The sequence below is a fragment of the Tachypleus tridentatus genome, chromosome 6, assembly GCF_004210375.1.
Source record: "Tachypleus tridentatus isolate NWPU-2018 chromosome 6, ASM421037v1, whole genome shotgun sequence".
NCBI classification, from domain to species: domain Eukaryota; kingdom Metazoa; phylum Arthropoda; class Merostomata; order Xiphosura; family Limulidae; genus Tachypleus; species Tachypleus tridentatus.
In genome coordinates this window covers 160,404,064-160,420,137 of record NC_134830.1, presented here as the reverse complement: position 1 = coordinate 160,420,137, position 16,074 = coordinate 160,404,064, and the positions used below count along the sequence as shown (strand labels likewise).

The 16,074-nt window shown below is 33.5% G+C and overlaps 1 protein-coding gene across 1 annotated transcript in view; it reads right to left on the bottom strand.

Moving 5' to 3' along the window:
* Positions 1 to 5,661: 5,661 nt before the first annotated feature.
* LOC143254292 (beta-hexosaminidase subunit beta-like) overlaps positions 5,662 to 16,074 on the bottom strand; it is a 33,591-nt gene continuing 23,178 nt past the window's right edge. Inside the window, exons 10-13 of the mRNA XM_076509224.1 lie at positions 15,021 to 15,216; positions 7,613 to 7,703; positions 6,746 to 6,850; positions 5,662 to 6,385 (exon numbers count right to left, since the gene is read on the bottom strand). Coding sequence (XP_076365339.1) covers positions 6,310 to 6,385; positions 6,746 to 6,850; positions 7,613 to 7,703; positions 15,021 to 15,216 — 468 coding nt within the window. The 3' untranslated portion in view covers positions 5,662 to 6,309. The remainder of the gene's footprint in view (positions 6,386 to 6,745; positions 6,851 to 7,612; positions 7,704 to 15,020; positions 15,217 to 16,074) is intronic.

Sequence of the window (16,074 nt, the reverse complement as noted above, 5' to 3'; positions counted from 1 at the left end):
AACAATATTTTTGTTTTTGTGTGAAATTCATGTTTTGTTCGTTGAACACAGTGATATTGTGTGCAACTGATGCATGGTTCATTTTGTGCACGAATAAAATATCTACTTATGTTTTGAATTTGAAAAAATAATGTTTTTCATTAGCTAAGCTATACGAGGGCGCTGGCTGTCCTAAATTTAGCTTCTTGGGCTTCTCTTTATACCAACGGATAATGGGATTGACCAACACATGGTAACGCCCCCGCAGCTGAAAGGGCGAGCATGTTTGGTGTTATGGGAATTTACCCACTATCTTTAGCTTGCCACTCGAGCGCCCTAACCACCTAGCCATGTCGGGTTAGAAGTTTTTATTACTAATTAAATAAAAAGAAAACAACATCAATATTGATGTTAGAGTGACTAATTTTAATATTAAACTTTTTCGCGTTATTTCAACTGAGAACACTACGTTTCCATTTTTAAATATTGTTTAGTCCTGTTGTATGAAAGATTCTAAGTGTTACAAATAAGTTAAATGGGGGGTTGCGCAATTAAATTATTATACGTTATGTATATATATGTGTACATATATATATAAAGAGATTTTTTTTGAGAGATACCATAATGACCACGAATAAACAAACAAAATCATCAGCACTCAATAAAGCAGTGAATAATTTGTCTTTTGTTAAATGTATAGTGGTAGTACAGCATAAATTTGAATTCACAAACTTTTTATCGGAGAATGTTATTAATATATTATATATGCACACAACTGAAAAACACAACGACAATAGCAAAAACTTACTAGCAGTATTTTACATGACTTCCCGTAGTTACTGATTCCAAACGCTTATAAGAATTAATACAAGGCTAGGGTTGAGTATGTAACATTAAACATTATATAGTCACGTAAAATAATATTTTGACACTTATCAGCAGAATCTAAGTAACAATACGAATATGACCATAAGGCATAGATTTGATTACTTACATTTTACAGAGTGAGAGATAAGTTGAGTACGATTTTAAATATTTAGATTTTTTTTGCTAATTGACAAGTCACATGACAACCACCGTTGATATGAAGCCACGATGAAAATGTATGTATACCAGGAAAATATTTTAACATTGTTTGAAGTGTTGTAACTCGATTTTAACATTGTTTGAAGTGTTGTAACTCGATTTTAACATTGTTTGAAGTGTCATAACTCGAGTAATGCCACCATAAACTGTCCACTTTGGGCCAGGATAAATAACACCCCTTTTCGACTCAAAATATTCATATATTAAGATACGTTTATGTTGGGATTTTTGAATTTCGCGCAAAGCTACTCAAGGGGCTATCTGTGCTAGCCGTCCCTGTTTTAGCAGTGTAAAACTAGAGGGAAGGCAACTATTTATCACTACCCACCGCCAACTCTTTTACCAACGAATAGTGAGATTGACCATCACATTATAAGGCCCCCACGGCTGAAAAAGCGAGCATGTTTGGTGTGACGGGGATTCGACCTCATAACCCTCGGATTACGAGTCGAGTGCCTTAACAACCTGGCTATGCGGGTCATTATCATTTGAACTTTTTGTATTTGTATTTGAAAAAGTTGTTATTTTTGTATTTTCAATACCAAATGAGTTAGTGGTAAGCCATGCCGGGCCCCTTAGACTTAATGGCATTGGAAGCAAAGGCAATATATGAATCATATACGAGGGACCAGAACCATATTAAAATGAAATGGGTTTTGATATTCCAATACCAACATACAATTTAGTCATCAAATACAGTAACTATGGATTTCTGTGCAACTGAACTGTCGAAATGGGTACTGGGAAACTGTTGTCTTCATACATTAGATAGATTATGGAAAGTACTGAGAGAGGAGAGGAGAGATTTGAACATCATAACTATATAGTGGAGCTTTCAGCACTAGAAACTACGCTGCAAGGTTACTTTCAAAGACTCAAGTTACACAATCTTTAAGCATGACCAGACATGGTGACGTGGACTGTAATGACATGGTGACATTCCAAAATCGTTGTTAATATAATGAGCTCAAGTTCTGTCGTCTTGTTAATATTTACCCACGAATATGACCACTAAAATAAAATGTCATAAACCCTTTAGATAACCAACTCTTTATTGATACAATTCTTCTTATTTCTGTTGTTTATTAATATATCAAGTCATCCCACAAGTAATGTCCAAAACTTTAATACAGAAAGTGCATCATCATTTCTATCTTTATAGAAGGCTTTAATGTCTAGAATATGTAGTGGGACGTGTATAAAAATGTTCAGACAAATAAGAGAAACTAAGCCACCTCCACCTTTTCAAATAAACCTCAATGAAGATGGATGCGTCTCAGGAGCACATTGGGCATATAATGCTTTATAAGTTTAAAAAAGGCAATAGTGCAGAAGAAACTACACGAAACATTCAATGTGTTTATGGTGCGGAGTCTCTCAATGAAAGAAAATGTCAAAAGTGGTTTCAGAAGTTCAGATCAGGTGACTACAGCTTCAGTGATGGCCACGTTCAGGTCGTCCTGTTAAGTTTAATGATGACTTGCTGCTGGCTGCACTTGATGAAGATTGTGCTTTAACAGTTGAATAACTAGCACAGAAGCTTAATTCAACCCATTCAATAGTTCACTCTCATCTGCAACAGTTTGGAAAGGTGTCAAAACTTGGAAAATGGGTCCCCCATGATTGTACAAAAGCCAACCTCAGAGCAAGAATGGACAGTTGCACTTCTCTTCACCCTTGTGAACGTAAGTAACTAACCTTTTTTTGGACAGGTAAGTGGCTGGAGATGAAATATGAATATTTTATAAAAGTGTTAAGCGCCGCAGACAACCACTCAGTGCAAAAAAACTGGCTAAATCACAGCCCAAAATGGATCTCCACCCTAGGAAAGTCTTCTGAAGCGTTTGCTGGGATATTATTGAATGTAATCCACTTTGAGCTGCTACTACTCAATGTAACGATTACATCGGACTTCTATTGTCAACAGTTAGAGCGTTTGAATGTGTGCACTGAAAGAAAAGAGGCCTGCTTTGATCAATCGTGAAGGCGTTGTGCTAAATCAGGAAATTGCAAGCGCCTCTTCCCCCAAAGCAGAACTATCTTGATGGAAAAAGAGCTTGGAACACATGAAGATGCCAAAACTACTCTCTCTACATTCTTTTCCTCTAAACTGCAATAATTTTATAGAAGTAACATTCAGAAGTTTGTGAATCGTTGACAGGAAATAATTAATAATAATGGAACATACATTAATGATTAAATAACATTAAAACCGTTTGAAATCATTTTTCTTTTTCTAAACCCAAAATCGAACATTACTTAAGGGAAGACCTGATAGTTGTTGATGAGATGTTTGAAATGAGTTATGAAGTGATACCCCCAAATCACTTAAACATAACGTTTGTTTTTTGAAATTTGCGTAAAGCTACACGAGGGCTATCTGCGCTAGCCGTCCATAATTTCGCAGCGTAGGACTAGAGGGAAGGCAGCTAGTCATCACCACCCACCGCCAACTCTTTTACCAACGAATAGTGGGATCGACCGTCACATTATAACGCCCCCACGGCTGAAAGTGTGAGCATGTTTGGTGCGGCCGCGATTCGAACCCGCGACCCTCAGATTACGTGTCAAACGCCTTTACCCACCTAGCCTAAATATAACGTATTCAACCTATGTACTTTTTATAAGTGTGAAACAAATACCATCAATAAAAAGTGAAAGATTTTAGTATAAAATACATTTTATAACAGTCTCAACTTACTCGTCAGTAACCATACTGTTACATTTGCGTAGTAATATAGTTCTGTTATGTCTAACATGATTTATTAAGCTGCTGCAAGTTGAAATTTCCGTAACTAAATTTTCTTGTATATTATGAAGCTTTCAAAGCGTTTACCTAAAACTTTACATGTCCTACATAATGAGAAAACAAACATTTCTATTGTGCGACATCACCACAAATTTAAAAGTTCGCCGAATTTATCTTTTAATGAACAAAACTGTTGAATTATTTAGACTATAGATGAGAAAACACGGGATGTACGCACATTCTACTTTTTATGTAGTCACAGACAGAATCTTAAACTTGCACCTTAAATCTGAATATTTAATAGAGTAAACGTTATATTACAGTTTACCTTCTTCTAGTCATATGGTACGTTAGAGTGGTTAGTGAATTTATATTTGTTGGATCTAAAGTTACTAACACGGTTTGGAGTGTATATTACAGCGAATAGTTTGTCTTTAAAGGGAAGATATTTTAATTAAAAAAACATATTCCCTTCTTCTGTGGCTTATAGGAAGAGTCAATAAATTACATTTTCATATCATATTAAGGTCTTGGGTGTTGCTAGCTGTGAAAAGGATGCTACTGATTTACAAAATGGTAGATGGGTTTTAGTTATAAAAAATGCAAAATAATGCATATGGGTTATCATAATTTGGATAGGAATAATCTTGTTATTAAAGAAAAGGAAATTGCTAGTGATAGGACTAATGGGATGGTACGTTGTAGCTAAAAAGCTACTGAAAACATGTCTAAACAGGTTATAATTTTACTGTACAGGACACTGGTTAGGGAATATTTTGAATATTGTTTTCAGTCATGGGCTCTTTACCTTAGGAGAAATAGTGAATTGTCGGAAAGGGTTCAGAAAAGAGTTACTCGAATGGTACCTGGGATGGAGGGGTTGTGTAGACTGAAATCTCTCAAATTAATTTTTAAAAAGAAGAATTGGGATCAGACTGAGGTGTTTATGATTGTAAAGGGAATTGATAATGTTGACATATCTTTTTTCATACTTAATACTGAGATAAGTAAGACTAGGGGGCACATGTACAAATTTTGGTACAGTTGGAGTCATTTTCGTCTCAAGTTGGACCTTGGAATGGGTTGCTTTCAGATGTTATGGAGGTAGTAAATTTAACCAAGTTTAAGAGAAAGCTTAGTAAGTATATGAGTGATAGGGCTGGCTTTAAAATATTTAAAAACATTTATTAATAGTTTAGAGGAGAGAACAGCCAAGATGGACCAATAGGTCCAAAAGTTATCCCAAAACATTGCTATTTTATGATTTGTGATTCTCTCATTTATGCAATGATTACTAAGACCTTTCCATCATTATCAAAATTCCATGACAATTCATTTTCATCAACAATGCATAAAGCTCTAATTAAAGAAAAAAAAATTCAATAATGTGATACACAACTCAAGTTATAAAAAAACAACAACTCAAATTATCAGGAGCCTTACTAAAACTGTCACTGTTACATTCTTTTATGCAAAAAGCAACAAACATTTTCATAAAGTATTAATAGTTGCAATTAATTTGAGAGATTTCAGTCTACACAACCCCTCCATCCCAGGTACCATTCGAGTAACTCTTTTCTGAACCCTTTCCGACAATAAAACATTGCAATTGAAATTCATAAAACATAATAAATACGTAGTATATATGAACAACAAACAAACAATATCAGTGTCAAATTGGATTATAAAAGCTCAAGCTGAGTCTAGTTATGGGCAATTGGTCAAATGTTATTGATTAAAATGTTTCTTCTTTGGTGATTTGTCTAAGCCTATCCTTCATTTTCTGCATCGAAATATTTGTAGTTGGGTTAGCATAATTAATTTCAAAACAAAAAAAAACAATATTGTGTGCTTTTTAATGTTTTTATTCAGAACCTATTAAAAAGTAAAACAGTCAAACAATACACCATACATTATAGTGTAACTTAGCAACATTGTAACAAAACTGAGAAACATTACAGAAAGTAAAACTGTATTAATAAACAGCTAATTAACATTACTGACACAAAATTAAATTTAAAATACCATCAATTTTGTGTTTTCCACGTGTAACAAACTTCATTACCTTTATCTTGAGCACTGTAATCAGAATGAATTTGTTTGGAGTTCTATAACACATTAGAAGTAGTAATTTCTTTAGTCATTAATAAAAAGAATGAATTACAATTGTCAAACTGTTCCATGTAGAAAAAACAAAATGCTTCGGAGGTTGATGTTTGTTAGGAAAACGTGCAGAACTAGCACCTATGATTTTGTTGAAATTTACAAATTCTAAAAATAAAATAAAATTAGGTTCTGTTTTCAGTACCCTACGGTACTTTTCCATGCACTCGTATTTTTATAATATTAAGAAATATCTGTTCGTCTACTCAGATAATTCATCTCAAAAACAAAACAAAGAAAAAACAGACAAAAAACAGCCCATCCAGAAAGGAAGTTTTAGATTGAGAAAGAAAGAAAAGAGCTCAGAGCAGCTGGTCATGTTTCTCATGGTATCAAATGTCAGCATCCAGATCCCATTCATAATCTCCACAGAAACCATTCAGGATTGGCTGGGTAGGAATTCCACGCCTGATGAAATGTAAGAAGACATCGCTAAATATTTGATATGAATCTATGGTCCACGAGATATTTATTCTTTAAATTTCACATCAACTTTTATTTCCAAATGTTAATATTTAGTAATAGTAATAAAATAAACAATTTTTTAAAAAGTTTAAGTAAAAATACCAAAATCAATTCAAGTTCAAGCACCTCTAAACAGTTTTCTTAATTTTTCAGTTGCTAACTTTCACACCGTAAACAGCGACTTTACAGTTTACTGCAATGCATCAGTAATTTTCCAGTCTAAACACCTAGAACGCCAATTTTAATAGAAACTTACAAGGTTAGAATTATATTCCTGTACAACTTTCGTTTTAATAAAATTACCTAAGCATTCTGCAACGTTGTTGGTCGAGTCTGAAATTTGCACTGTCAACATCTCGTACAGAGGTATCACTCCACAATCTCTCAGCTACAGCTGATGCACGAGGCCTTCAGTTATTAAAACACGATAATTTTATTTACACATTCAACAATGTTTTTCATAATTCAAAATATGAATAGAGAGTGGAACCATTTTTAAATAAAATAATTTACAGAATTCTAGATTATTTGGTGTAGTTATTTCATACATACATTATTTTAAATTTTTATTATATCTAACAACTATTTTTTTTGTTAAAATGGAAAATAAAAGAAAGACTGGTTTACAAAATATTCAGAGTAAGAACAGATTGTTATTTTAACAAGTTCTTATATAGTTACTAAACTCATTTTAATGGCTATGATCAACTTCATGTAAAAAAATGTACTAACTTACAGCAACACTTTCTTCACTTACGGGCAGATTCTACTGTGTTTAGCAACTGATTCAAGTTATTAGGAACTACTAAAGATGATGACAAATTAATCAGGGATAATCAACAGTCCAGTACTTTTTTGGTCCTGTTGAACTTCATATTTTTTTAATATTACTTCATCTGCAGCTTATATCACAATAAAACATGAAAAGAACTTAGCCATCACAGCTGATAGCATTTCACTACAAGCCAAGAAATTTCCAAAACAAAATTGTGTTTCTGTAAAGCTACTAAAACATGTCTACGTTTAAATAACCCAATAAACTAACTAACAAATCCAAAAGTTTCATTAATACATTATAACGTGAGTGATGATGTACGTATATATAATGTTAAAAAAAAAAACTGATTCATTAGTTTTATTGTAGCTTAGAAACATATCTGCAATAATTACCACAAACGAGAAAGTAGGTTAGTTCCGTCAACATATTCACCCCACATGCAGGCTTCTCCTCCAACCACAAGGTCCTTTTCTTCCTCAGTACCTGAATGTTATGAAGGTCAAACACGGTAATTACACTCCAAAGAATTTTTTAACATCTTTAATGTTAAAAAAAGTGGTCTCTTCACGACTGCCATTCATGGTTAAAATAAAAATCAACATTTCAGATCTAAGTTCATGAATTAGCAATACAAAAATATCTGGATGAATATTTTACAGATTGTTACAAACTTTTTATTGATTTCAAGTAACACAACAATTTTGGTAAATAAAAGCAAGACGGTCAATGTTTTAACTTAAAGTTTAGTGTAAATTTTACTTTTACCTTAAAATAGGGTAAGTATGTGTAACTGTACTTTAGGCTTGAGTATATTCAACTTACTGATAAATCATAAAACAGGATAAACCCATTGTTTTATCAAATAAATATAATCTAAAAACTAGTTTATTGTCTCTTGAGGCTTTAAAAATTAAGTTCTTTTCTATGTTCTATACGATAAAAGAGGAGCTTTGTTACTTTAGTGGCAAATTAGTGATAAAAATAATATAATTGGTTCATATACATTAGATTTAATAGTAACAGAGTTAAAAACAGATTATTGGTATTTACTATCGAGCATTTATTTTCAGTTCATAAGTCTAAGTATAAATACAATGGTAAAGACTCAAGTTATATCAAGCACTCACAGTTTGTATGTGTGATGGATGCAATGAGTGGGTTTCATTTGGGAACTCAGGACTGACATGTACTTTAAGAAAGCTAATAATGAAGACAGATGTGCAATTTGTATGTAAAGTTTGTAGGTTGTAGAAGTTGAAGGTTATCATAATTAAAGCAGAGACAATATATAAAGAGAAATATAGACTGTGGGAAATGGTAGCAAAATTTCAAGGGGAGCTTAAGCTTTTATATGCAAAGAATACATCAGCTAACAATGTTTTTCAGGAAATTCGAAATATTACTATCAGGGTTAAACGTAGAGAATTGTAATGAGCTTATTCTGTTGAGCAACAAGTTTCAGCTCTTGGCTTCTACAGATGAGGAACTACAGGACAAAAAGAAAATAAAAGGAAGAGAGAAGAATGTGGATGATAGAGAGGTTATAGGTGATTCCTTGACAAGACATGTGGATAGAATAGCCTGTGAGGTAATAATGGAGAAAAGAATCAAATCATGCTATCCAAAAACACATGTGGAGGATATAACTGACAGAACAGGAGACAGAAAAAGAGGCAAAAATGCAGTTTTTGTGGTGCACATAGCAATTAATTGTGTAAGGAAAGGTAGGTCAGAGGAGCTAATTAACAAGTACAGGAGACTGATAAAGGCACTTGAAGTAAAAGGCCATAACTGATATTGCCCACAATTAACTATGGGAATGGAGTTATAAGTAAGTCACTTGGGCTAAACGCTAAGCTCAGGTTAATATGTAAGAATGAATAGATTGGCTGGTTGGACTTGTGGGATCAGTTTAGTGGAAGAAAAATGTTTTAAAACGAATGGTTTAAATTTAAACAGGGTAATGGCTGGCTTGTTTGCTAAGGCTATTAACTGAGCTGTACAGGATGCTTTAAACTGGGAATAGACAGTGATGACGGCCAGGAGGAAGTAAACACAAAAAGAATATGAGGTATAGAAAAGTTTAGTGTAGGAAATGAGTACAGAAGTAGTTATAAGGGCAGGCTTAATTATTACTACTGTAATACCAGATAGGAAATGAGTACAGAAGTAGTTATAAGGGCAGGCTTAATTATTACTACTGTAATACCAGATAGGAACTGAGTACAGAAGTAGTTATAAGGGCAGGCTTAATTATTACTACTGTAATACCAGATAGGAACTGAGTACAGTAGTAGTTATAAGGGTAGGCTTAATTATTACTACTATAATACTAGAAGTACAGGAAATAAAATAGATGACTTTAGAGCCCTGATAAGAATGGAGGTTTTTGATGTAATGGGAATAACTGAAACGTGTTTAAACATAGATGATTCTGATGACAGAAGTTTTTGGTAATACAGGTTTACAGGTTAATTAATAGGGATAAAGTATTAAAAAGGGGAGAAGGAGTGGCTTTATATGTAAAATCTGAGTACATCCTGTTGAAATTGAGGACATCAAATATAATAACAAAGAAAATGTACCCATTTGGGATTCTACAGGGTGTTCAGAAAGTCACTATGCACTTGTATATTTATTAACAGACATGTATCAATATAGAATACAGGAAGTAAATATGAATGACAATTATAAACAATGTTGAAATTGACCCACATTGGCATCAGTACAGGCTTGAATCCCTCTTATTTTGTTTCTAAACACTGCTATCAGTTGCTGGCTTGAAATATACTGAATAAAATATGATTACAAAACTGCACAGTGACTTTCCAAACACCCTGTACTAGGGAATATGAAAGAAAAAGGTTTTTGGAAACTATTCAAAATGGCTTTCTTCTACAATTAGCCAAGAAGCCTTCTAGAAACAATGCTATTTTAGAATTATTGTTAACTTCAAATGTAGGAATGATCTGGAGGATGGAAATTGGGGAACACCTGGGAGCAAGTGGTTGTTGCTCCATTAGGTTCAATATTTTGCTGCATTTGGAGACAACAATTAATGATATTTCAGTTACAAATTTAAACAAAACATATTTTGAAGGGACGTGACAACAATCTTCTGTTATGAATTGGGTAGAAGAGTTATTTCAAGACATTCCTCAGATGTGGAAAATTTTAAATATAAATTTTTAAATATTCAACATAACCCTAATCCTTATAGAATGAAAATGGTAGCTGCAAGTAAAAACCAATTTGGCTCACAGAGTTTAAAATAAAATTAAATGAAAGCATAAAAATGTTGAAAAATTTAAATCAACTGATATGACAGGAAACTTGGATTACAGAAGACCAAACATGTTGGTGAAATGGGATACGAGGACATCAAAAAGGATTTATGAGAAAAGGTTGGTTGAAGATGCAAATATTAAGAGTAAAGATTTATTAAAATACATTAAGGGTAAACAAAATGATAAAATGAGGGTAGGACCCTTAAATGAGGATAAAGAAAGGCTAGTTTCTGATGATAACACTATGTAACAAAATTTTTACTTTTTCTTGTTCCTGGGCAGAAAGTGTTATTTCCCAATTGCTTATGACCAAAGTAAATGGAAAAGACCTATTTTTCTCTTCAAACTGTGCTTTTGTGACATGGGTAATGAAATTTACCCATTTTCCAGAACATTCCAGGTAAATTCAGTGCTGAGTAGCTGATAGAAAATTTTCTTGAACTTGCAAGAACTTTTTAGAATATCAGAAGCCCCAAAGCTGTGTTGCTCCATAATGGGAGCAAGTATACGTTTCTTCTCCTAGCTCATTTGGTGCACCTCAAAGAGGAATATAATAGCACTAAGACCTTGCTAGAAGCCTTGAAGTATGATGAGTATGGCTGGGATGTTAATGGAGACTTCAAAATGGTGGCATTCCTGATGGGTCTCTGAGGAGGCTTTACCAAGTTTCCTTGTTATCTTTGCCTTTGGGACAGCAGGGATACCACAGCTCACTACAACAGGAAGCATTGGCCACAATGGACCAAATTCTCTGTGGACAGGCACAATGTCAAGTGTAAGCCAGTAGTGGACTTCCAGAAAGTATTGTTCCAACCATTGCACATAAAATTGGTTCTTATGAAACAATTTGTCACAGCCCTTAATAAGGAGTCTGCAGCCTTCAAGTACCTTCGAGACTTCTTCCCTAAGCTGTCTAAGGCAAAGCTGGTGTCTTCGTTGCACCACAAATAAAAAAGATCCTGGAATGCACAGAATTCCCAAAGAAGCTCAGCAGGGAGAAAAAAAAGTTTGGGGTAGTTTTGTCGAAGTGGTTTGGGGCTCCTTGGGCAACCACAAGGTCAAAAGTTATGTGATACTGGTTGAGGCTCTGGTGAAGAACTATGGCAAAATGGGCTGCAGGATATCCCTGAAAGTCCATATCCTTGATGCTCATCTTGATAAATTCAAGGAAAATACGGGAACATACTCAGAGGAGCAAGGCAAGCACTTCCACCAGGATATACTGAACTTTGAATGCTGCTACCAAGGAACGTATACCGAAAACATGATGGGAGTCTATATTTGAGAGCTGATACGTGAAAGTGATTTACATTACAGTCGCAAATCTTGAAAACCTCCTCACTTTTAAAATGTTTGTTCATTTTTGTATAACTTTAGTATAAATACATGTAAATCTTGATTTATGTTGTTTTATTCAGACCTTATGTAAATAAAAATGTGCAAATTTGCCCATTTTCACACAGAAAATAGGTTAATTTCTAAATTTCATTATCCAGGTCACAAAAGCAAAGTTTGAAGGGAATAATGGCCATTTTCTGTACTTTTACAATATAAGCAAATAAGGAATAACACATACTATCCAGGAACAAAATTTGTGTTACATAGTGTAATGAGATAACTGGATTATTATATTCTACTTTTCCTTCAGTTTTTACTAACAAAGGTTTAAGCAGCATTCCACATCTTGAACAGTTAATAAATGGACATGAAATCAAACAAAATGACTGCATTAATTCTGAGCTGGTATAAAAACTGAGAAGTTTAAAAAAATAAGGTTCCTGGGACCAGATAATATTTCTCCAAGGGTTTTGAAGAAGGTTAGAAAATTATGTTTGTGAGCTACTTCTGTTTTCTGTCAGGGGTAGGTACCAGAGGATTGGAAGTTAGCTAATGTAACTCTTCTTTTCAAGAAAGGTGATAAAAATTGTCCCAGTTATTACTGACCCATTAATCTTACATCAGTTGTGGGAAACTATCTGGCAAGTCTATTAAAAGTGCTTTACAATATCATTTAACAAAGTTTAGAACTTTGTTGGATAGTCAAAATGGTTTCACCGAGGGGAAAAACTTGCCTTACAAATCTTATGAAATTCTTTGTGAAGGTTACTGCTTATGTACATGAACGCAAAGGCATAAATTTGATGTACCTAGATTTTCAGAGAGCACAAAGCCCTACATAAAAGCCTTGTAAAAAAATTATGTTTATAGTTGTGAGGGGTAAGTTAGGAAATTGGATAGAAGAGTGACCGTATGGAAAAAAGCAGAGGGTTGTTACAAATGGAGGTCAGTCAAATTATATTAATGTCACAAGTACCTCAGGGTTCATTCTTAGGACCTATGCTCTTTGATGTACCTGAATGACAGATGAAAGAATGGTTGATAAATTACTTAGATTTGCTGTTGATAAAGGTCTTGGGTGTTGTAGTTGTGAAAATGATGCTGTTGATTTACAAAAGGACTTAAGGCCATTCAATAAATAGGACAAATAAATGGGAGATGGGTTTGAATTATAATAAAGGCAAGATAATGCCTGTGAATTATCAAAATTTTAATTATAATTTGGATTGGAATAACCCAAACAGTGTTATGAAGAGAAGGGATTTTGATGTAATAGCTGATCAGTTTATAAAGCCATCCAACCAGTATGTTCTTGCAAGAAGTAGGGCTAATAGTATTATGTTGTATCTACAAAAATACTGAACACATGTCTAATCAGGTTATAATTTCATTGTACATGTCACTGATCAGACTACATTTGGAATATTGTGTTCAGTCTTAAACTCCTTACCTTAGGAAAGATATTTAACTGTTGGAAAGGGTTCAGAGTAAGGTTATTGGGATGGCACCTTGGATGGAGGGGTTGTTATATGGGGAAGAGGTTGAAATTTCTCAAATTGTTTTCTTTTGAGAAAAGAAGAGTTGGAGTAGATCTATTGAGGTGTTTAGGTGTAAAAACAATGATAGTGTTGATGTGCGTGTTTGTGCATTTTTCTTATAGCAAAGCCACATCGGGCTATCTGCTGAGCCCACCGAAGGGAATCGAACCCCTGATTTTAACGTACATCCGTCGACTTATTGCTGTACTAGTGAAAGGCAGTGTTGATACACCATCATCTTTTACATTTAACAGCAAGAATAGCAGGACTTAGGGTCACAAATATAAAGTTTGGCAGGATAGGAGTCATCCTCAACTTAGAAAGTTCTAAGTTTCTAACAGAATGGTTGGCAGATGGAATGGATTACCTTCTGATGTTGTAAAGTCAGTATATACAAGTGAGTTTAAGAAAAAGCTTGGTAAGTATATGAATAATAAGGGCTGATTTTAAGAGTTATTAATTTTTTAAATAATTTTATTTAGTTCAGAGAGTATGACAGCCAGGGTAAGCCAATAGGTCTAAGGTTGTTCATTGTTCCAAAACCTTATGCTAAGCCTGGAATCGTGTTCTTTAACTGGAGTACAATATTTTTCTTTTTAAGAGATCCTACAAAAACAAACCAATAATGATGAATTACAGCTATGAAAATGTCAATGAATTAATTAAACAGTTATAAAGGTTCTATTTTCAGTTTTTATAGAAATTCTACACACTAAGTTCGTTAAAGTATAATCATTAGAGTTTTTTTTTAAATTCTCTTCAATTAATTTTAATTGCATATGTAGTGTACGTACGTGATTCATTTCAGTATTTTAATTGAAAAACAAACATTATTCCACTAGATTATATAGTAATAAAAATAAATAAGAAATTTGTTTTAATATTCTCACAGGTTTGTTTCCATGTAATTCAATGTGATGACAAGAATATTTTTTAAAATCTGCCTGAAAAACGTTTTCTACACACAGGTTTGGAAACATTCTACATGAACACATCAATGTACAAACTAAACAGCTGCACCGTTAATCTGTTGCGTTATGTTAGTTTTTAACCTGTCCAGTGCCGTAAACGAGATAACTCGTCCAAGCCAATCGGTTACACAGTGTCACGGACGAGTTAAATTGTTCTCAACAATACCTAACTTCAACGCTAAATGTCAGAACCATACATGCATTTGACCTACTTACATATTGTTTCACTTTCGATCCAAAATGGCGTCACAAAAAGGTTACAAAATGAAGAAGCATTAGAGTTGTATTTTGAACTTGGTTAAGAGTTGCTGTAGCAGCTGAAATACTTGGGAGTCAACAGGTTAATCAAGATTTTGTTTAATATTACCTGTGAGTTGAAATGCAAGATACTTATGCATTATAAAAGCAGAACAAAAAATAGCAGCTTATAAATAGTTGGATGCAGTTAAAAAAAAATACTACTGCCAAAACTCTAATGCACTGTTCAATGGAGAAAATGTAGCAAACAAAAAGGCAGTAACATGTGACAGCATCGGTAGGTGTACATTATAAATACAATGTTTTGTAGGCTCTTTTAAAAAAAAGAGTGAGTGAAGTTCAGAATTGTACAATATGGTATAATATTCACAAAACAGATAAGTTTGAACTTTGAATATTTCCTCTCACCATTAAATTCTCTAGGATCACATTCATAATACTTTTTCCAATCAGGTCCATAGCTGATATAGTTTAGATACCAGCATGCAGATAACACCATCTTGTAACCTTTTTTAGCAATGGGAACAACATAATTCTGCCAGTAATCCAGTTTGGAATCTAAATACTTGTCCTTCCAAACTTCCACAATCGTGTCTGGTGATGCCTTAAAGAAAAAAGAAACAAGTACTATAATATTCTGTAGTTATCTGTCATTGCCTCACCTGTTGAATAAAATAAGTGACAAACTCCCAGAATTTGGTGATGACCTCTGACCTAGGAACTGAACATTTTCATGATGCTTGTTTTAACTGCATCCTCTGCCCATACATTATGTTGTTCAATCGAAACTAGAAAACAGTTATTAATGTATTTGAAAGCAAACGAATACACTGTTATTTCCTGGTTTAAAACTTTTACATACATATATGACACCTAATCTTCTATTTGCATACAAGAATTGGTCACAATCATTTAGTTTTATACAAGTCCATATTTACCATTATGTAAACTTGGGGCCCCACATGGGCAAAACCTGGATGGATAATTCTTTCTGAATTAAGAATATGATTCATTAAAAAATTATTATTCTTTATAAATTTAGTGGTGAAGGAACAAGACAACCCACATTTTTTGTTTTGTATTTCTTATTGCATGCTTAAAAAGTACTGGAAGTCAAGTGCAGTTACCACTGCTGTCCTGCTTCCAGCTAATAATGAATAAAGTAATTGTCTTTCAATGATGGCATCACATGCACTTTCTCAAGGGAAAGGTTGCTGTAATATAATTTATACTGTAGAAAAATGGACCAGTCACATCCTCTCTTTCAGGATTAATTAGTAGTTCTCTCTTAAATTGAATTCTGTATTATCTATAATGAATAGAAAGCCAAGGTTTTCAACTATCAAATTATGTATTATATTGCATTGTGATATGGGTATTAAAAATTTTATTCAACACAAAACAAGTAATAATGTTTCAACCCACCCCACCTTCCTTTAGGTTATCATAAGAACTAAAGGGG